This window comes from Grampus griseus (genome assembly GCF_964374135.1).
Source record: "Grampus griseus genome assembly, chromosome: 12".
Lineage (NCBI taxonomy): Eukaryota > Metazoa > Chordata > Mammalia > Artiodactyla > Delphinidae > Grampus > Grampus griseus.
Window position 1 is genome coordinate 17,415,550 of NC_139006.1, and position 21,813 is coordinate 17,437,362.

At 47.5% G+C, this 21,813-nt stretch overlaps 1 protein-coding gene across 5 annotated transcripts in view; it reads left to right on the forward strand.

The window, feature by feature from the left end:
- KCTD10 (potassium channel tetramerization domain containing 10) overlaps window positions 1–21,813 on the forward strand; it is a 34,356-nt gene that overhangs the window by 2,534 nt on the left and 10,009 nt on the right. For 4 of the 5 annotated variants that reach the window (XR_014297504.1, XR_014297505.1, XR_014297506.1 and 1 more), the window contains exons 2-6: window positions 4,571–4,784; window positions 13,105–13,274; window positions 15,897–15,986; window positions 16,309–16,361; window positions 17,650–17,845. Coding sequence is in view for 2 of the 5 variants with exons in the window: in XM_082667332.1 (XP_082523458.1) it covers window positions 4,571–4,784; window positions 13,105–13,274; window positions 15,897–15,986; window positions 16,309–16,361; window positions 17,650–17,845 (723 nt within the window). In the remaining 3 variants the exon portion in view is untranslated. The remainder of the gene's footprint in view (window positions 1–4,570; window positions 4,785–13,104; window positions 13,275–15,896; window positions 15,987–16,308; window positions 16,362–17,649; window positions 17,846–21,813) is intronic. The other variant, XM_082667333.1, reaches the window with a different exon arrangement.

The window sequence follows — 21,813 nt, forward strand, 5'->3', positions numbered from 1 at the left end:
TGCTTTTGTTTCCGATTTGGTTTGTTTTTCTGTGTGGTCAGAAATTCATAGGACTTATAGAGCCAGAGGTTGGGGAGCTTCTCCAAGACCAGGAAGTTAAATGTAGGCTGATTGGAGTGGGGCGACACAGAACTTTTAGAACAGCGGGTTGAAATCTTGGCTGCACATTGGAATCACCTAGGGAGTTGGAATTCTAAAGTGCTATTGCCTAGCCACACCCCCAGACCAATTGCATCAGAATTTCCCTGAGTAAGGCCCAGGCATCAGGATTTTTTTAAAGTGGAGAGCCACTGTTTAGAATCAGCAGCAGTGTGCTCAGGGGAGGTGGGAAAGAGAAGCCTGGACTTATTGATCTAACTGGAATAAACTTCTGATTGAGTAGAATCAGTAACCAATACTGCAAGTGTTAATTACCTCTTTCTTGTAACCAGTTGTGCTCTCTCCTGCCTCACCTCCCCAACCTCATTAACGATGAAACAAAGGCAGGATCCCAGCAGGGATGGCTGAGGAGGCCTCCGAAGAGAGGTTTGCTGTGAGAGGCTCATCGTCTACTGCTTTGTGTCCTCCGCTCCCTGCGACTCAGGCTTAGGGATGAACACAGCCAGAATCTTTTTTCCAAGGGCCTCTCCTAGTATTGAAGTGACTGACCTTTAGAAGGGTGGACTCTGGAAAGGTTCAGGGCTTTCTCTGTCTACTTGGAAGTCTCAAGCTAGATCAGGATGGTTTCTGCCTTTCTCTCTTAGTGTTTTGGTCGAATGTCAGTAGACCTGGAAATGGACTTAGAAGATAATTTGAGACTTGGAGCGCATTCCCAGATCATCGTAGTTTGAGTGCTTTGTGTTGCTCTGAGGCAGGGGCTGGGCTGAGTGATCTCTGGGGCCTCGCAGCCCTAGAAGGTGTGGCCACTGTCCCCACTCGCTAGACGGGACTAGACTCAGACAGCTGGTAAGTGGCAGGGCTTGGGGCCTAAACTCAGGTCTGACTTCCAAACCCAAGCTCTCAGCCACACATGACCTCCTGTCTTTCTTTCAGAGCTTTTTTGTACTTTCTGAAGAATGGGGGGGCCCCCTTTCTCAATTTCTGTGTCATAGCTCTGTATATACCAAGCATGATCATTGATAAAACCATGGGCTTGGGGCCAGGCAGGACTTGCCCACATCCTTCACTCGCTTCCTCATCAGGACACCAGTGCACTTGGAGAAGTGCACTTGGAGAAGTGACCGATTGTCTGTGGGCTGAGGTATCCAAGTCCACAAAATGAAGATAGTGATAACTGTCTTCCAGCATTGTTTGGATTTAAATGGTAGTATGTGGTGATAGAAATTAAAACGGTGGTATCTCCTGGAAGGGAGGAGTGGGAAAGGGTCAGGGAGGGGCTTTCTGGAGTGATGGAAATGTTCTCTATCTTGATTTGAGTAGGGGCTACATAGATGCATAAGTTGACCCAAACTCATCAAACTCTACACTTAAAATACACTTTAGTGTATGCAGATTATCTTTAAAAAGGTAAGGAGGGGCTTCCCTGGTGGCGCAGTGGTTGAAAGTCCGCCTGCCGATGCAGGGGACATGGGTTCGTGCCCCGGTCCGGGAAGATCCCACATGCCGCGGAGCGGCTGGGCCCGTGAGCCATGGCTGCTGAGCCTGTGTGTCCGGAGCCTGTGCTCCGCAACGGGAGAGGCCACAGCAGTGAGAGGCCCGTGTACTGCAAAAAAAAAAAAAAAAAAGGTATTGGAAAGCCAAAAAAGTACAGCACATAAAATTATTCTTTATGACTTTTTTTGTCTGTTTCACGGTAAGTGCCTTACAAAATGCCGTACCATTTCCCAAAAACATATTTATTTTTGTATAAATTTAGATCTGAAATGGGTGCTTAAAAAAGTATTTCCGTTTGGGGGCAAATTTCCTTAACTAACCCCCTCCCCCCAAAAAAACTCCCAATCCATAATTATAAGCTTTTCTTTCCCCCCTGCTCCAGGTCTTCAGAGTTTTCTGAAACTCTTTACTCCCGTAAGCCATTTCTGCCATCAAATGGACAACGTGTCTTTCTGGGGGAAATGGTTGGTCATAACTGTTAGTGGCAGGTCTCTGAGGACTGATTTCACACGAAAGCTAGGAGGGAGGCATCACTGCTTCCTCTTGGCCTCTGTCTTTTGTGTTTGGCATCAGGCCACAGAGACCCCAGGTGAGCTAAGCCTGAGCTTTTGAAAACTTAACCTTCTTGTGATGTTTTCACTTGGTGAACGAAGCAGGAACAGTTTCTTGAGAAAACACCTTTCTCTCCAGGAGGCCATTCTTCGTCCGTGTCATTCTGCAGCGCCCTGACAGCAGTGGGTTCCCCAGTGGGTGATTTCCCGGCCATTCTTTTGAGGGGATGGAGGTCAAGCAAGTTGGCCATTGCCTCTACTATCACTGGTGGATTGCAGGTTGCCACTCATTAGTCCCTTAGCCCATTTAAAAAATAACACTTGTGGGGACTTTCCTGTTGGCGCAGTGCTTAAGAATCCGCCTGCCAATGCAGGGGACTTGGGTTCGAGCCCTGGTCCGGGAATATCTCACATGTCACGGAGCAACTAAGCCCGTGTGCCACAACTACTGAGCCTGCGCTCTAGAGCTCGCAAGCCACAACTACTGAGGCCTGTGTGCCACAACTGATGAAGCCTGTGTGCCTAGAGCCTGTGTTCTCAACAAGAGAAGCCACCGCATTGAGAAGCCTGCACACCGCAAGGAAGAGTAGCCCCCACTCACCTCAACTAGAGAAAGCCTGTGTGCAGCAACGAAGACCCAAAGCAGCCAAAAAATAAATAAATGAATAAATTAAAAATGAATAAATAAATTCTAAAAAAATAACAGTTGTGTTTTACCAGCTATAAATGTAATATGTGTTTATTGTGGGAGGTCTGTAAAAGAAAAGCATAAAGAATAAAAAAAAACAAAAACAGTCCTTTTTCAGTCCAGGGTATAGTTTTAAAGGTTCTGTGTTGTCAGTGCCCTCCAGCTGAAACCACCAAGAGTATGTCTGTAGTCATAGTTGGGTTTGTTTTCTTGGTGCATTGAGGGAGAACTGTGGAGGGTCTCAGAAAGACGACTCGGGCTTCTGGTGGGTGATTGTGGGAAGGACTCAGGAAGTGGGGCTTTGCTCTGTGTTGAATGCTGCCGGGAAACAGGGCTAATTCTGGGATTGGGTCTTAGTAATTCCTCACTTGAAGGCGGGAAGGATGGAATGGGGCTCTAATTGGTAAAGAAGCAGCCATGATGACCCTTATTGGTCATTTTTTGGGGGACAATGTCCTTGTTTTTGTCTGTGTTCAGACATAATTACAGGGGGGCCTCGCTTGTGTCTTGATGCATCAGCGGCCGAGTTGCCTTGTCTGCTGGTGATGTGCTGTGAAGTCATTCACATTCTGTGGGAACCCCGAGGCCTCGGCGTGAGTGCTGGGCCAGCTCGTGGCCAGCAGTGCTGTGCTCCAGATCCAGTAAAGACTCAGCCACTCTTGGAATCGTCAGCTATAGAATGTTCCCTATTCAAGAAAAGTTTTCTGCTGGGAGTCTGGGATTAGCAGATGTAAACTATTATATATAGGATGGATAAACAAGGTCCTACTGTATAGCACGGGCAGCTATATTCAGTATCCTATGATAAACACAATGGAAAAGAATATTAAAAATGCGTATAACTGAGCCACTTTGCTGTACAGCAGAGATGGGCACAACGTTGTAAATCAGCCAGACTTCAATTAAAAAAATAAAATTTGGGAAAAAAGAAAAGTTTTCTTTGAATACACACATGCCAGGTACCAGTCTCCTTTCCTGCATCTGCTTAGATCAGACACTGCATCCATTTGTCTTACGGGGATGTACATGGTCGCTGGCAGTGCTCTTTAGGGAGACTCAGCGGATCTTGCTGTTTGGGGAAGTACTAGTACAGGAAGTCTCCAATTTGCAATAACTTGCTTCCAAGAGTTTTTATGTCTTTTGTTGAGTACTTAGAAACACTTATTCCCTGTAAGGGAACGGTAGTTGAGACCCCACTCAATTTCCTGAAAGCTTGTTTCATGGGTAATTCAACGGAAAAGTGGCACCTTTAGCTGTTCCGTTGTGCATAGCAGTAAGGAAACGGGACCTTGGCAGTGCTTTCGGCCACTTTAGGATACAGCCAGGGTGTTCATTTATACGGGTAGTGGGCACAAAAGAAGTCCTTGTAATGCAAGACTTAGTGGCAAACTGGTACTTGCAGGGTCAGCAGTGAAGCCAGTGTATGAGGCTGTCTGCTTGGAGTTTGGGGAAGGTTGGGGAGTGCATGCTCCTCCCAATGGGTTAGCCGATGCCCCAGCTCCCACCACTGGTTCCCCTGCTGGCCTAGTTGGCCTCTGATTTTAAGAGAAGCCAGAAACTCAGATTTTCCTGTGAATTCTCCCGAGTTGTCAACGCTGGGAGTAAACTTTGTTTTCAATGCAGTGTACACTTGGACTAAGCAGAACACATCTGGAGGCCAGCTGCAGCACACTGGCTGAGAAAAGTAAATCAGGCCTGGTGCTGTGACCCTAGTGCCCCTGTGTTTGTCCCCTGGCAGGAAGAGATGTCAGGAGAAAGTGTGGTGAGCTCAGCGGTGCCAGCAGCTGCGACCCGCACCACTTCGTTCAAGGGCACGAGCCCCAGTTCCAAGTACGTGAAGCTGAACGTGGGTGGAGCCCTGTACTACACCACCATGCAGACGCTGACCAAGCAGGACACCATGCTGAAGGCCATGTTCAGCGGGCGCATGGAGGTGCTCACGGATAGTGAAGGTAAGCCCAGCCTCTGGGACATGCTTGTGGTCGAGGGCTTCCTTCCAGTTCAGAAAACCAACGTGAAACAGGCAGTGTCCACAGGCCCAGGTTTCCTGTTGTGCTCAGTGTTACTGGGCGTGCAGGGAGCCTTGAGAGTGAGTAACAGGGAGACTGGATCTAATCGGGGGGGAGGGGGAGGTGGTCAAGGAGGGCTTCCCTGAGGAGGTGACACCTAAGCTGAGAGCTGAAGATGAGTAGGAGTCAGCGGGATGGCGGGGGGTCATAATCTCGACTTAGCTGTTGATTTGCAGTGTGACTGTGAGAAAGTCACTTCCCCGCCCCAGGCATCAGCTCTGTACAGTGGTCGCTGGACTGGCTGCCCTGGTTGGCTCTCTTCCCATTCTCTCGGTCATGATTCTGTGATGTCAGAGTGAAACTCGAGTGTGACACAGGTGGGAGCGTTTTCTCTGGACCGTTGTCCTCCTAGGATGGGGTCCTGATAAAAGACTCACAAACCTGGATTTTGGAGTCTCAGCTCCCCATTTTCTTGTCTGGTGACCCTAATCAAGTTGTTTAGCCTGTCGTCGTCTCATTTCTCCATCTGGCAAATGGGCACAATGACACCCACCCCGGGGGGACTGCTGGCCCATAGTAAGCATTCAATATATGTATATTCAATGCGTGGGTTTTTTGTTTTTGCTTGTTTTTAGTTGTGGCATGGGAACTTAGTTGTGGCATGCGGACTTCTTAGTTGCGGCATGCGAGCTTCTTAGTTGCAGCATGCATGCGGGATCTAGTTCCCTGACCAGGGATCGAACCTGGGCCCCCTGCATTGGGAGCGTGGAGTCTTACCCACTGGACCACCAGGGAAGTCCCCAGTGTGTGGTTTTTTTTTTCTTTTTGTGGAAAGTCATGTTAATGAAGGGCAAAGAATTGTTTAAAATGGTCCTACTTCCCATAACTACTTCCACCCACCTGGAACACTCAGACCCCTGCAAGAGGGAGCATCCTTCTTTGGCTGGGTTTATGGGGCAGGTCACATGAGGTTTAAAGATGGCCCCATCCTTCATTCCTTGGCCTGAGCTTGCTTGAGACCAGGCCAGACCACGGCTTGGCTTGACCCTACCTTACCTGTTTCCGAGACTGGCCTCTGTGCTGACGCCCCTGCCTTTCTCGAGATGGTAGTTCCTGGAAGAGTGGCGAGTTTTGACACAGGGGTGGGATTGGGGGCTCTGGGCCTGGTGTGCACAGCGTGTTCTCCTATCCTAAGAGGGCCACACCCTGGACTGTCAGCTAGTGGGGGCGTCTCCCTCTGTGTCCTGGAGAAGCCAGGCTGCTGGGGAACCTTCAGTCCCACTTCCCTGGGCTCCCCACAAACTTGGGTTTCTGGCCCAGCAGCAGGTGAATGAGGTCAGAGCCCCAGAGCTGCCTCAGTGCCCCACCCAGAAAACGCCAGGGTTTTTATGAGTAGGAGGATCCCCTCTGCTGGGCCGCACCCAGCATGGCCCGGGAGTATTTGTGGAAATCAAGACAATAGCACCCCAGCTGCTGAAGGAAGTGGACCTTATCTGAGACCCCAGGATTGTTGTGGCCTTTCTTCCGCCCTGCCCAGTCTCTGGCGGGGCTCAGGAAAAGCGGCTGGCTCGCTTCCAAGGCAACGTGGAAGCCGTGTCTCCTTGAGAGCCCTCACCTTGGTGGCTTGATGCTGTGTCACAAAGGAGACAGAGTCCGCAACCTTTCCCATCCCCCAACTGGGAGACGCACGAGAGTGGAACCAGTGGGCCTGTGCAGGCTTCTAAACAGCTGCCAGAGGATGTCCTTCCTTGGTGCTTCGTGGAAAACCCAGCATCTCCAGGGAAGCAGTGCTGCCTTTGACACTCCAAACCTCAGCTGTTTCCACTTCACAGAACTCCAGCCCCCTTCAAGTCATCATGAAAAGCTCACAGTATGGCCTTTTATGGGTTTTGTTTCATTTAAGCCTCACCTTAACCCTTTAAGGGGTGACTGCTGTTACCAGTTGCTAAGTGAGAAATCCACATCTCAGAGAGGTGAAATGCTTTTTCAAAAGCTACGGGGCTGGAAATGATGAAGCTACTGAACCCAGGACTTGCTGGCTCTTACTGTCTGTTGTGTGTGGTTTGATGTGGGCCCAGCCCTGGTTAGGCCTGGTCGTCTGAGTGTGGCAGCCTTATGGTGCAACCACCAGCTTAGAGATGAAGCCCTTTTGGGCCTGGGGTGTCAGGCTGAGTGTCTGGTCTTCCAGCCAGCGCTGTGCTGGCAGAGCAATCCTCTTGGCCCCTGCGGAGTACACTGCCCAGCCTGACCCATGGCCTAAGCACACCCTTGGATCTACAAAGCGCGGTAGACTTTCTGCATCTCACAGCTTCACCCTGGCCTTCAGGCAGGAAGCTTGTCAGTGGCAGTGAAATTTGCCACAGACAGGCCCAAATGCCAAGTGTGGCTCACCCAGGCGAGTGAAGCCAGCAGGACGGCATGCTAGTTAAAGAACAAGGGCTCTGAAGATACCGAACAGTATATGCATTGTGTTGCTAGAAATCTGTACAGGATACCTGAGAAGCTAGTTGCTTCTGGGGAGGGGACCTGGGGTCCTGGGTGGGTGGCAGACTCTTGCACTACACGCCCTTCTGCCTGCCTGAGTTGTATACCGTGTGCACGTAATTCCTCAACAGAGAGGAGCGTGGGTGTTGGAGGTGGACCTGGATTTGAGTCCTGCTCTGTCCCATGGTAGCTGTCCCAGCTAACCGCTATGGAGCAGTTTCCACGTATTGGGCATTGTGCTCACACAGGCTCATTTGCTGTTCACTGGTGATGTGACACTAGTCGAGTGACTTTTTCTCTGAGCCTCTTTCCTCATTTAAAAGTTGCAAATGATAATGCTTTTCGGGGTTGTCGTGGGGATTACATGAGGACGTTAGAAAGCCCTTGACAGGAGGCCCGGCACTTTGGGAGACTCAGTAAATGGGGGCTGTCTGTTATCGCTTTAGTCCTGCCTGGGCTGGGGTGTAGAGGGGCCGGGGCTGTGGGGAAGGGTCTCAGCACGCTGTGGAGAAGTGGCCTGCCTTGGCCTTGTGGGATGAGGGTGTTGCGGTCTCACGTTCCCCCTACAGGGGTCGCTCTTCTGAGAGGACACGGTGGCAGTGATTAGGCCTTTCCCAGACTCCTCCCCAGAAAGGTTCAGTTCCTGCAGTGCTAGAATTTCTCCCGGAGCCCTTGTCATTGTCGTCATTGGCGGGTGGATTTATGTGGCCCTTTCGTAACACGACTTTTGTCCGGCCCTCACCTGTAGTTGCCTGCCTCATCCCTGTTGCTTGTAGTACTTTCCCGCCTTAAATGGTGTCTGGTCTCTGGCTAATGTTTTTGGAGTAAGGAAGTCTATAAACTAGATCAGAGAAGAGAGTCATTAATCTAATTATCAGTAGGCGTTCCCTAGAAAACCAGTGGGGCAGTGGAATAAGCAGGAAAACTGCAGTACCCGCAGGCCTCCTGCCTTATGCAAAATTCTGAAATAAGTTGAAAGTGTTTAAACCGCATAATGTAACAAACTCCCCTGTGCCCCGACTCAGACAAGGACTAAAACATTATCTGGACCCATGGGGCTTCTCTTTACCCTCTCTGCCTCTCTCCCTTCTAGCCATGACCTCTAAGTAGCTTGACTGTGGGGTCACTGGGGTGGATTTCAGTCTTTGCTGCACAGAGTCACCCTCAGAGCTAAACCTTGATGCCTGTCGTCCACCCACCCCACCCCCGCCCCCGCTCCTCAGCCAGATGTAACTGGACAGGGTGTGGTGGGCATTAGGACTTTAAGAGCTCGCGGTGGGATTCTAATGCGCGGCCAGGGCTGAGAACCACTGGTGTGGGGCTTTGCGTGAATTACTGTTACTACAGCTGTTTATGTCCGTAACCACCGTATAGTTGGTGCATTTTTAAACATCATATAAACGGTGTTACATGTCATAGCTTGTACGTAGCCTTTTAGCTTTTGCTTTAGTGAGCGTTATGCCTGTGAGATTGATCCATGAGAAAACAGCTCTAGTTCACACATTTCCCTGAAGTAGAGTGTTCCATGCAGTTTATGGATCCGTGTTCTGTGATGGTTATTTAGGCTGTTTCCAGCGTTCACTGTTAGGAATATTATCATTCTCCAACACTCTCCCAGTGCATGTGTGGGCTCTGCTTCCCAACCCTTGCCACATCATGGCACACCCAGAAAATAATATTTTTACTTTGGTGAATGAAAAAGCTCTGGAGTCCCCAGGCCCCAGCCAGCCCCACGCCCCCCCACCCCCGGCCCAGGGCCCACAGCATTAAGGTCCTACCCACCATTGGGAGCTCTGTCCTGGAGTTGATTCCCAAGAGGGGAATTGGGGATCATATCCTCGACTTGATTAGGTATTAGCGGTTGTGTCAGTTATCCTCCCCACAGGGGTCTGAATTTTTGCCAACACTGGGCACCTGTCATTGTTTGCTTACTGCCAATCTGATGGTTATGATACAGTACTTTGTTGTTTTATTTAGCATTTCCAGTGCATTGAGTGACTTATGTTTATTGGCCACTGTGTTTCATCATTTAGCTGCCGGGCAGTATCTTTACACATTTTCCCATTTTCCTTTTTTCTTTCTTTGTAGAAGTATATATTCTGGATCATATTTCTTTGTGGTCTTATGTTGTAAATATCTTCACCCAGTCTGATTTGTTGACTTTGATACCTCGAAGTTTTTACATTATTTTTTACATTTAGATCTTTGATCTATTTCAGTGAGTGGTGCTCAACCAGAGATGATTTTTGACCCTCAGGGACACTTGGCAATATCCAGAGCATTTCTGGGTGTCACGTTTTGGGTGTGGGAATGCTATCGGGTGGAGGCCAGGGATGCTGCTACATACCCTATGGAGAGTCTCTCCACAACAAAGAATCACCCGGTCTAAAGCGTCACTAGTGCCGAGGCAGAGAAACCCTGCCCTAGAGATTCTGATTTAGGAATGAGGCTACTTCCAAGAGTCTGAATTTGTAACAAGGACCCAAGTACCTTAGGCAACTTATGAACAGGCAAGTTTGGGGACCATAAAAATCTAAATACCTTAGTATGGAGAAGGAGAGGTCAGTGAAAGCTCCCTGGAGGAGGTGGGGGAGGGAAGGAGAGAGGATGTACCTGGTCTGCTGGCGGGGCTGGGAGGGGGCAAGCCCGGCGGTCCAGCCCCCCGTCTCTGAGCCAAGCCTCCTCCCAGGCATCCCAGAAACCACGCAGACCCCCTTCCTGGGGACTGGAACATTCTGCCTCTGGATGCCGCTGCCACTCCTGTCTGTTCTCCAGTGATGATGCCATATGTAAAGGGCTCACCATCAGAGACCTATTTGATGGCTGCTGGCAGACCCGGCATTGTGCTCTGTGCTTCCTGTACATTCTCTCATCTTACCTTTATGCCAGCCCAGGGAGGAACCATTTTTAGAACAGGAAACCGTAGGACAGAGAGGTTAAGTGAGACACCAACGTCATCCAGCAAGTAGGTGCAGAGCTGGTTTCCAGTACAGGCCTGTGCTGTCTCACTCAACCCGTCCCAGAGCCTCCGGGTCTACACCCCTCACTCTTCTTTCCAGCCCTGCCAAAGGGGCCAGGGAGCCCAGGTCGCCCTGACCTGGCTTGCCTTCCCTTAGCTTGTCTATATGCTGGGGACTGGAGCTGACTGCTTCAAAGGGATCGATTCCTGCTTTGAAAGCAACTAAAATATTTTGAAGTCAAAATGTTAATTGAAACCTCATGGAGAGTGCGTCTGGCTCTGCTCTTTTTTTTTGCCCTTATTTGTCCAAAGTATGATTCCTTCACCACAAGCATTTCCTGACAGCATTCTTGAGCCAGAGCCCAGTGTCACGGTCCGCCTGTTCGTTTATGGAAACTCTGGACTGTCACTTGGGTAATTGATTTCAGGGGCCCTCGTTCTTTCTGAGTGGCTGCGTTGTCCACGCATCAAAGGCAGACGAGGACATTTTCTTCCCAGAGCGGCTGGGTGGAATTTGTTGCCCTTTCTCCCAAAGACTGAGGTTCTACGTGTCTTCTCAATTTCGTATGATGAAAAGAGTTTTCCTACGAGTTCCTTGCTTCTTTGTGGTTTAGGTCTGCCTCCCCAGCTTTTGGGAGTGTCCCTGGACCTCCCTGAGCCTCTGTTTTCATCTGAGGAGAATGCAGGGGAATGAGCCTCCATCACCAGGAACTGTTGGGAAGCTAATACGGTCTTTCCATACCTTGTCGGCTTGCTGGAGGGAGAGCACTTGATCCACGGTCACAACAGGGGTCACAAGCTGCTGGCCAGCAGGCCCTGTTGTGGCTGCCCTGTCGTGGGTTAATGACAGGTTTTTTAAAAAAAATCGGTTTACTGTTCTTTAGAAGTCTGGAGATTTCACAGGGAAATCTGCATTTTTGGCTTCTCCTGGAACATCAGGGGCTCTCTCAGCCCTGGGCCTCATTCCTGCCTGGCCAGTTTTGGCTGGAGTGGGAAGAACCCCCTTGGGGGGCGGGGGCGGGGAGAGGCAGGGCCTGGGCTGTGGTCCGCCCTGCCCACCTGCACCTGGTTATCCTGTGTGCTCAAGGCCCCTGTAGGCATCTGAGCTGCAGAACAGATACTGAGTACGCACTTTGTTGTCTCAGCTGGAGAGGGGAGCGGGAACATAATGTCCAGCGGGCACTGTCAAGGTGACAGGATTTACCACACCTGTGAAGGCCTCGTTGTCCTTCCTCGGATCCAGGGTCTGACTCCAGGCCACACATTTGCTTTGTGTTTGCCGAGATTGGGGATTAACTTCTTGCTGTACTCAGGAGGCCATAGCAGCGTGGAAGTGCCGCGCAGAAGGCTCTGGAGGGACGAGACGGGACCTTTAACCAAAGGCCCAGGAACCGTGGACTGAGGAGTAGTTGCAAAGCGGAACGTGGAAGTGGCCTCCTTGTCAACTCTCCTGGTGATGGCGGCAAAGAACACTAACTAGTGCGCTAGAACACCTGAGCACACTTGGCGGGGCTGGACTCGGGGGAGGCGGGCCGACTTGTGACCGGACGTGAAAAGGTGCCTTGGCTGCCCTTGGCCTCCATTGGCCTCTGCTGCCGATCCAGGGCCTGGGGTCTGAGGAGGATTTGGGAAGACATAGTGGTCTTCAGAGTGGAAACCTGGCTCTTTTCCCAAGCTGAGGGAAAGCAGGGGCAGAGAATGAGTGATTCCTGTGTGAACCTCCTAACTTCCCTGGGCGCTGGCGTTTCCTCACCTGCAGTGCGCAGCAGGAGACTTGGGGCCCCCTTCCCGGGGTGACCCTGCTTATCGGGAAGGCCGGGACTTCTCCGTCTGTCTGGCTTCACGTTTTCTCTTGAGATGTACTTGGTCTTCACCTCAACCCTGCTTCCCCTTCTGGTACCTCCTCCTCCCCTTCCCAGGCTCCAGTCCTCTTTCCTCTTCCCAGTAGCATTTGCATTTCAGCGGAGGAATTTCGAGAAGCGAAGCCGCATAGCGGCCCTGCAGACCAGGGCCAGGACTGGAGACTGGAGAAGATACTGAGAAGCGGCAGGACTCGCCTTGTCCCCACCCACAAGGCACGATTTCGCACTGTGCCTGGTTCCGGTCAGTGAATGCCAGCGCCATCTCCCCAAGTTAGACTGAACTGCTTGAGGGCAGGGTCTGGCTGGTCACCATTTTATCTCTGATTGCTGTCATTAGCCACTAAACACTTGTTTGGGGGGTTACAGATGGAATTTTCTGTGGTGGTGCTGGTGAGTGCCTGGGGGTCACCCTTGGGAGTCAGATGTCACTGACTCCCTGCAGTGTGAGCCGTCTGCTTCCTTAGAAATGGCTCTGTTATTTGGGAGTCTGAAAAAAAAAGCTTTGTTGTAAAAGGGAATAGATATTTTCACACCAGAAGCCTTTCCCCTGTCAATGGGATGTGCTCATTTGGACCCATTTTATCCAGGTGTGGGGTAGGCCCTCTTGCGATATTCTTAACATAGGGATTTTTGAGGTACTTGAGGAACATGCTTTTAGGCCCCAGGGGCCATGGACTTCCCTGGCAGTCCAGTGGTTAAGACTCCGTGCTTCCTTCGCAGGGGGCACCGGTTCAATCCTTCCTTTGGTGTGGCCAAAAAGTTAAAAATAAATAAATAAAATAAAGGAGCCCAAACCAGTGAGTCTGGGGTGTGCTTGTCTGCAGCCAGCGGGGCCTGGTCAGCCCTTTGCTGGTAGCTGGGCAGGTGGGGCCGCAACCCTCTCTGTGGTCCTGCTCTCCCCGGAGGTGGTGGGAGCCAAGAGACACCCCAGCTCTCCTCCCGCCTCCTCCCACCACAGGCTGGATCCTCATTGACCGGTGTGGGAAGCACTTTGGTACCATACTCAACTACCTTCGTGACGGGGCGGTCCCCTTGCCTGAGAGCCGCCGGGAGATCGAGGAGCTGCTGGCAGAAGCCAAGTACTACCTGGTCCAGGGCCTGGTGGAAGAGTGCCAGGCAGCCCTGCAAGTAGGTATCACCCTTTCTCCCCGTGTGGGCGGGGAGAGCCCCAGACTCATCTGCCTTTCTCATTGTCCCCCTCCCTCATTGAGCTGTTGTGAGAGTTAATGAGTTGACCCCGGAGCTGCTCCCCTCTGGCCTGCGCGACCCCCAAGAGGCTTCCCTGTGATGCTGAGGCCACCTGACTGCTCTCTGGCTTATTTCAGCCCCCATGGTGTTGGGTCCTCTCCCTGTGTGCATTGTAACCCTTCAGTACCGAGCCATGGGGTGTAAAACCTGATCCTTTTCTGGACTCATTGGAAGACTTATTCTCATCCCACAAGTCATTGTTGAGAGCCCAGCGTAATCTCTACAGACAGACACCCCTCACTCCTCAGCTGGAGCTGGGGAAGGACTGCTGGGGTCAAGTCTAGGGACAGTAAAATCCCTCCAAAACCAGAACGCTTCTAGATGTAGCCAGAAGCCATTTATTTCAAGGCAAGTTAATTCATGGCAGAGAATCAGAAGATCCCCTTTGCGTTGTCCTAGGAATTGGATCTGTAAACGTGAGGCTCTTGGGTGGCTCTCCACTGGGACAGTACCCACGATGCCAGTCTGCCTGAGGAACTGGTATTTACCTGAGGAGCTGTTATTTGCACCACCCCTGCTGCTACTGCCAGTCTGTGAACTCTCTGTAAATCTAACTGAATGTTGTAGCTTTTACTTTGTTATTTTTTATTTCATTTGTATGTTTATTAAAGTAATGCATGTAAAGCGTTTACCAAGGCAAGTTAGTATTGTAAGCTAGGTTGATGTCAAAAACACTAGCATACGCCTTCCACCCACTCCCACCCCTGCAGCAGCCTCTTTTAATTCTTGCAGCAGTTCTTTACTCACTTATTTCTTATATTATTTATTGATTTTCCAGTTTACCACATTATCTACTGGCGTTTCTGTAGAAAATTAAAATTTAGCTCATGTACCACCCCAGCCACTACCAAACTTGCCTGCACGTATTCCTTCTCCCAGTATAGTTTATCACAGTTTTGATTAAATCCGTACTCAGAGTTTACGTTGAGTTGTGTAAATATTGTTAACAGTTGAGCCACAGAGTATACAGTGATTATTTCCTTTCTCGTGTAACTTTTCAGTTTGCCAGAATTAGTGATTGCTTCATTGTCTTTTGTTTGCTTGGTTTTCTAAGCACACATCCCTAATTCAGCCCTAAATTCTCAGAAACTTCAGTCTCCTTCTGGTATGTTCAGACACATCAGGGAATCTCTGTTTCATCTTTGTCTTAGAGACATGCCCTCTGGGTTCCTTTTTGTGGTTTCTGTTTGAGATTAAACCTCCAGGACTGACCTCCTAATTTCTCTCGCCCTTATCCTTCTATTTTCTCAGAGCGTTTTTTCAGTTTTATCTTTTCAACGCTTCTATTGAATTTTTCATTTCTGCTATCGTATTTCTGACTCCCGAGAGCCTTTTCTAGTTCTCCGAGTGCTCTTTTTTATATAGCACGCTGATCTTGTTTCATGGGATGCGGTATCTGCTCTCATCTGTCTGATGATACTATTTGAAGTTTTCTTTCTGCTGCCTTCATTGTGTGACTCCTTCTCTTACTTTTTCTCTTTGTTTTGGTTTCAGTCTCATATTTGAGAGGCTTTCCGGGTATAATCTGATGGTCCTTGGTCTGTTGAAATTCAAGAGTAAAGGCTCTGAAACACTGTATGTATTGTTGTCCAGTGGGCTTCAGTGGCAGATGATAAGGCTGGCTTTTTCAGTGGGAACTCTCAGTGTCAGAATCTGTAAGCCTTTTTTTTTTTTTTGGACAGGTGGTTCCCTGTAGAGGAGTCCTCCACTCTCTTGCCTGGTGGGTATAAGCCCAACTGGCTGCCTTCTGAGATCTGAGTAGGAGAAGGGGCTGGGGTGGGGGTAGGGCTCACCATTTAGTGTGTAGATGGTTCACTTAATCTCCCGTTTTCGGAATAGCAGCTCAGCCCTGTCTTCTCCTGTACAAACTGCTCCAGGAAAGTGGACTTTTCTCCTGCCCGGCTGGGGTAGGGGATCCATCTGGAGGTCTCACCAGTGCTTCTGTCGACTAGCAGGCAACCCTCTGCTCTTGCCCTGAGTCCACCAGCCTTCAAAGCTGTGGATTCTTTCCCATCTTCCAACTTAGGTTTCAGCGTTCTGCTCCTTGGTTATCACTCACTTGAGACCTGCTTTCCAGACTTGAATTTTTGACATCTTTTGTCTGCTGACCTCACTTTTCCCATTCTTTCTCTCCTTATGGGCTTATAATTCCTCTGCAGTCATTGCAGTGGGGTTTTAGGAGCTTTGATGCAATCATATTTCATCTGCCATATTTAGGGTTTATTTTTGAGTGGCTTCCTGGGCTGTGAAATGTGTCATTGTTGTTAGTATTTATATGCCAAGCACCCTGGCATACAACAGTCCTGGCCGAAGAGCGGGTTCATTGGAGAACTCCACTCCTGGTCGTCCCCCATCCAACTTCACTGGTGCTGAGAATCCTCCTCTCTTCCCAGCCACGGCTGCCCCATCTCCCCTCGCCAGAGTCCGTCTTTGCCCGGCAGGCCAGCTTAAACAGTTCAATGCTGGGCAGGCCTCCCAGGCTGAAAGCATGTTTTGTTCCAGCAGAACAAAGATACTTATGAGCCTTTCTGCAAAGTTCCTGTCATCACCTCATCCAAGGAAGAACAGAAACTTATAGCGACTTCAAATAAGGTATGGTGGAGGCAACCTTGTGGCATTTCTTTTGCTACCCAAAGTGGTGGAGGTTATTCTGAGTAAGTTTTGGAATAAAAATGTGCGAAATTGCCTGGGCAAGGCCTGAGAAGGGGTCAGGAATGGGAGAGCATAGCTCATCTTTTGTTTCTCCTGGTGCTGGCTCACGCAGTCTCCCTCTCCAGCCCCACCCCAGCCAGCAGGCTATGCTTATCTGCCTCTTCAGGCGGATGGCAGGGCTCCAGTGCTGTGGGAAGCCGGTGGTCCTTTGCACCTGCACTCCAAGTGACTCTCTTCTTCCTTTTTTTAAAACAACCCACAGCCAGCCGTGAAGTTGCTCTACAACAGAAGTAACAACAAATACTCGTATACCAGGTAAGGTGTTGGCCAGAAAAGACATCTGCACTCAAACCAGCCAGGCCCACTCCCCTCGTTCCCTTCAGATGAGGGTGGCCTTTTTGCACCTCTAGAATGCCCAGATGGATCGATAGATACGAAATCAAATTCACACATACCATAAAATTCACCGTTTAAAAATACACAATTCAGTGTTTTTTAGTATATTCAGAGTTGTGCTACCATCACCACTTACCTAATTGTAGACCATTTTCATCACCTCAGAAGGAAACCTATACCTGTTAGCAGTCACTCCCCACGGCCCCCACCCTCTTATCTCCCCCAGCCCTAGGCAACCACTACTTTGCTTTCTGTTTCTATGGATTTGCCTACACCGGACATTTCATATATGTAGAATCTTATAATATGTTGCTTTTTGTGTCTGGCTTCTTTCACTTAGCATAACGTTTTCAAAGTTCATCCACGTTGTAGCACGCATCAGTACTTCATTCATTTTATGGCTGAAAAATACTCCATTGTTCAGACAGACTACATTTTGCTTGTCCATTCATCAGTTGATGGACAATTAGGGTTGTTGCCACCTTCTGGCCGTTAGGAATAATGCTGCTGTGGACATGCATGTACACATACATGTTTTCATTTCTCTTGGGTGGATACCTAGGAGTGCAATTGCTGGGTCATATGGTAACTCTACGTTTAATCACTTGAGGACCTGCCGAACTGTTTTCCAAAGTGACTATGCTATTTTATGTTCCCACTAGCAATATATACAGGTTTCTAGAATGCCTTTTGGCTCTTGGGAACATGTGGCTCTAAATCAGGAACTTATGGGTTGTAGGGGTATTAGATGAAGTTATTTAAGACCCATAAATGGGCCCAGGATAAAAAGTCTCCCTCGGGCAGGTCACTCAGCCTCTCATGTGGCTCTGTGGGGCTCTCCTCCATGTCCCCGACCTGGTGCCTCTGCCTGCAGACCCCGTGGTTTCAGCATTTCATTCCTGGCTGTTGCACAGCAGGGCGTCCGCCCTAGCTCGCTGGTGAGGAGCGCAGACTTAGAGGCCAGAGCTGTCTTTTTGAGGCTCAGCTCTGCCATTTATTAGTTTTTGGCCTCAGCCAGTTCCCTAATTTCTCTGACCCTTGCTTTCCTTTGAGCTTTGGGGACTGTAGTGCCTTCTTCACGGGCTTACTGTGAGGTTGAAAAGGGATGTTGCAGATAATGGGCCCGGTGTGTGGAAACACTCCCCCACCAGTAGCGGCTGTTAACACCAGCTTGTAATCAATCACTTTATCAAATGCTCCTTTGCAGCAATTCCGACGACAATATGTTGAAGAACATCGAACTGTTTGATAAGCTGTCGCTGCGCTTTAATGGAAGGGTCCTGTTCATAAAGGATGTCATTGGGGACGAAATCTGCTGCTGGTCCTTCTACGGCCAGGGCCGCAAGATCGCTGAAGTCTGCTGTACCTCTATCGTCTACGCCACCGAGAAGAAACAGACCAAGGTAAGGGCCTCCAGAGGACGGTTCTGAGTGGCTAGTCTGAAATCTGTATTTGAAAAACTTCCCTTTCTCCTTGAGCAAAATACACTTCAAGAGGGAAAGGCTCTAAAAATGCTTTCCTGGACTCTTGACTGCTCGTTGTTCAAATATTCATTCTCTTTTGGGCCCTGGAAAGATCCAGATGTAGGCTTGGAAGAACAGAATGGCATTTCCTTTCTGACACCCAGTAAGTATAGACAGTCATACTGCTCATGGGTTCCTTTTCTGTAAAGGTTGATTCAGACGGGTCCTTGTACCCGTGTGTACCCCGCTGCCTGCATTTTCTCCTCTGTCATCAACGGTCTGACCCCACCTATGCCAGCTCCTTGCCGTCTTCCTCTCGACGCTGTTTCCCACCACACTGGCCCCATCCATCTCACTCATCAGGAGCAGTGCTACCTTCAAGGTCTTGACCTTGGCCTTCTAGTCGTGAGCCCCTACTTCCTTGTCATCTGTCCTCCTCTTACCCACCGACTTGGGCAGCCCTCCACCCTCACGGGGCCCTCTCAGCACTCCTTGTGAATCTGGGTGGCTTCCTCCCAGCATGTGACTCCCTGACTGATCTGGACTCTGGACCCATTTTTATGTCATCCTCTGCAAACCAGTGGACCTGACCTCTCCCTTGGCTTCTGTCTCTGTGCTGTTTTGCAAAGCTAGATCATGCTGCAGAGTGTGGTTAGAGACCTGTTAATTGATATTCACTCCCTTTAGATTTCTGCTTGCCTACCCTCCTCCTTAGGCTATGTGACTGGGTTGTTTTTGTCTTCTGTTTTCCTCCCTTCTATTTTTTTCTTTTTATTGAAGTATAGTTGATTTATAATGTGTTAATTGCTGTACAGCAGAGTGACTCAGTTATACATATACACATTCTTTTTCACATTCTTTTCCATTATGGTTTATCACAGGATATTAAATATAGTTCCCTGTGCTATACAGTAGGACCTTGTTGTTTATCCATCCTATATATACCAGTTTGCATCTGCTAATCCCAAACTCCCAATCCATCCCTCTCCCATTCTATTCTCTGTGTCTATGATTCTGTTTCATAGATAGGTTCATTTGTGTCATAATTTAGATTCCACATATAAGTGATATCATATGGTATTTGTCCTTCTCTTTCTGACCTACTTCAGTTAGTATGATAATCTCTAGTTGCATACATGTTGCTGCAAATGGCATTATTTCTTTCTTTTTTATGGCTGAATAGTAGTCCATTGTATATATGTACCACATCTTCTTTATCCATTCATCTGTTGATGGACATTTAGGTTGTTTCCATGTCATGGCTATTGTGAATAGTGCTGCTATGAACATAGGGGTGCATGTATCTTTTTTTGAATTATAGTTTTGTCTGGGTATATGCCTGGGGATTGCAGGATCATATGGTAATTCTGTTTTTAGTTTTCTGAGGAAAACCTCTACGCTGTTTTCCACAGTGGCTGCACCAACTTACATTCCTACCAACAGTGTAGGAGGGTTCCCTTTTCTCCACACCCTCTCCAGCATTTGTTATTTGTAGACCTTTTTCTTTTTTTTGAAGATATTTTATTTAATTTTTTTGTGTTTAATTTTTATTTTATATTGGAGTATAGTTGATTAACGATGTTGTGTAGACTTTTTAATGATGGCCATTCTGACTGGTGTGAGCATGTAGTTCATTGTAGTTTTGATTTGCATTTCTCTAATATTTAGTGATGTTGAGTATCTTTTCATATGCCTATTGGCCTTCGGTATTCTTTGGAGAAATGTCTCTTTAGGTTTTCTGCCCATTTTGCGATTGGTATGTTTGTTTTTTTGTTGTTGAGTTGTATGAGCTGTTTGTATATTTTGGAAATTAAGCTTTTGTTGGTCGCATTATTTGCAAATATTTTCTCCCATCCTGTATGTTGTCTTTTCGTTTTGTTTATGGTTTCCTTTACTGTGCAAAAGCTTGTAAGTTTGATTACGTCCCATTTGTTTATTTTTGTTTTTATTTCTGTTGCCTTGGGAGACTGACCTACATTGGTATGGTTTATGTCAGAGAATGTTTTGCCTATGATCTTTTCTAGGAGGTTTATGGTGTCATATCTTATGTTTAAGTTTTTAAGCCACTTTGAGTTTATTTTTTTGTGTGGTAAGAGGGTGTGTTCTAACTTCATTGATTTACATGTGGCTGTCCAATTTTCCCAACACCGCTTGCTGAAGGGACTTTTTCCCATTGTATATTCTTGCCTCCTTTGTTCAAGATCAATTGACTGTAGGTGTGTGGGTTTATTTCTGGGCTCTCTATACTGTTCCATCGATCCATGTGTCTGTTTCTATGCCAATACCACACTGTTTTGATCACTGTAGCTTCGTAGTATTATCTGAAGTCTGCGATGGTTATGCCCCCTGCTTTGTTCTTTTTTTTCAGGATTGCTTTGGCAATTCTGGGTCTTTTATGGTTCCATGTGAATTTTAGGACTATTTGCTCTAGTTGTGTGAAAAATGTCATGGGTGATTTGATAGGGATCATGTTAAATCTGTAGATTGCTTTAGGTAATATGGCCATTTTAATATGGCCAATATTAATTCTTCCAACCCAGGAGCATGGGATATCTTTTCATTTCTTTGAATCATCTTCAGTTTCCTTTATTAATGTTTTATAGTTCTCAGCATATAAGTCTTTCACCTCCTTGGTGAGGTTTATTCCTAAGTATTTTATTTGGGGGATTGTGATTTTAAAAGATATTGATTTTTTTTACATTCCCTTTCTGATACTTCATTGTTGGTGTGAAGAAATGCAACCAATTTCTGTATGTTAATCTTGTGTCTTGCTACCTTGCTGAATTCATTTACCAGTTCTAGTAGTTTTTGTGTGGAGTCCTTAGGGTTTTTCTGTATATAGTATTATATCATCTAAATATAATGACAGTTTTACCTCTTCCCTTCCAATTTGGATACCTTTTATTTTTTTTTCTTATCTGATTACTGTGTCTAGGACTTCCAATACTATGTTGAATAGAAGTGGTTACAGCGGGCATCCTTGTCTTGTTCTAGATTTTAGCGGGAAGGCTTTCAGCTTTTCACCATTGAGTATTATATTGGCTGTGGGTTTGTCATAAATAGTTTTTACTATTTAGAGATATGTCCCCTCTATACCCACTTTGGTAAGAGTTTTTATCATGAATGGATGTTGTATTTTTGTTAAATGTCTTTTCTGCATCTATTGAGACGATCATGTGGTTTTTGTCTTTTCTTTTGTTTATGTGGTGTATCATGTTGATTTGCATATGTTGAACCATCCTTATGAATTTGGGATGAATCCCACTCGGTTGTGATGTAAGATCTTTTTTATGTGTTGTTGGATTTGGTTTGCTAATATTTTGTTGAGAATTTTTGCACCTGTACCATCAAAGATATTGGCCTGTAATTTTCTTCTTTGGTGGTGTCTTTGTCTGGTTTTGGTATCAGAGTGATGGTGGCTTCATAGAATGTCCTTGGCAATGTTCCCTCCTCTTCAATTTTTTGGAAGAGTTTGAGAAGGATAGGTATAAGTTCTTGTTTGTATGTTTGGTAGAATTTGCCTGTGAAACTGTCTGGTTCTGGACTGTTGTTTATAGGGAGTTTTAAAATTATAGATTCTATTTCAGTTCTATTGATTGGTCTGTTCAAATTATTTATTTCTTCTTGATTCAATTTTGGTGGGCTGTATGTTTCTAGAAACTTGTCCATTTCTTCTAGGTTGTTAAATTTGTTGGCATATAATTGTTCTTAGTATTCCCTTATGGTTTTTTGTATTCCTGTGGTATCAGTTGTTATGTTTCCTTTTTCATTTCTAATTTGTTTATTTGAGTTCTCTCTCTTTTCTTCTTCGTGAGCTTGGCCAGAGGTTTATCAATCTTGTTTATCCTTTCAAAGAACCAGCTCTTGGTTTTATTAATTTTTTTATGTTGTTTTTTAAATCTCTATTT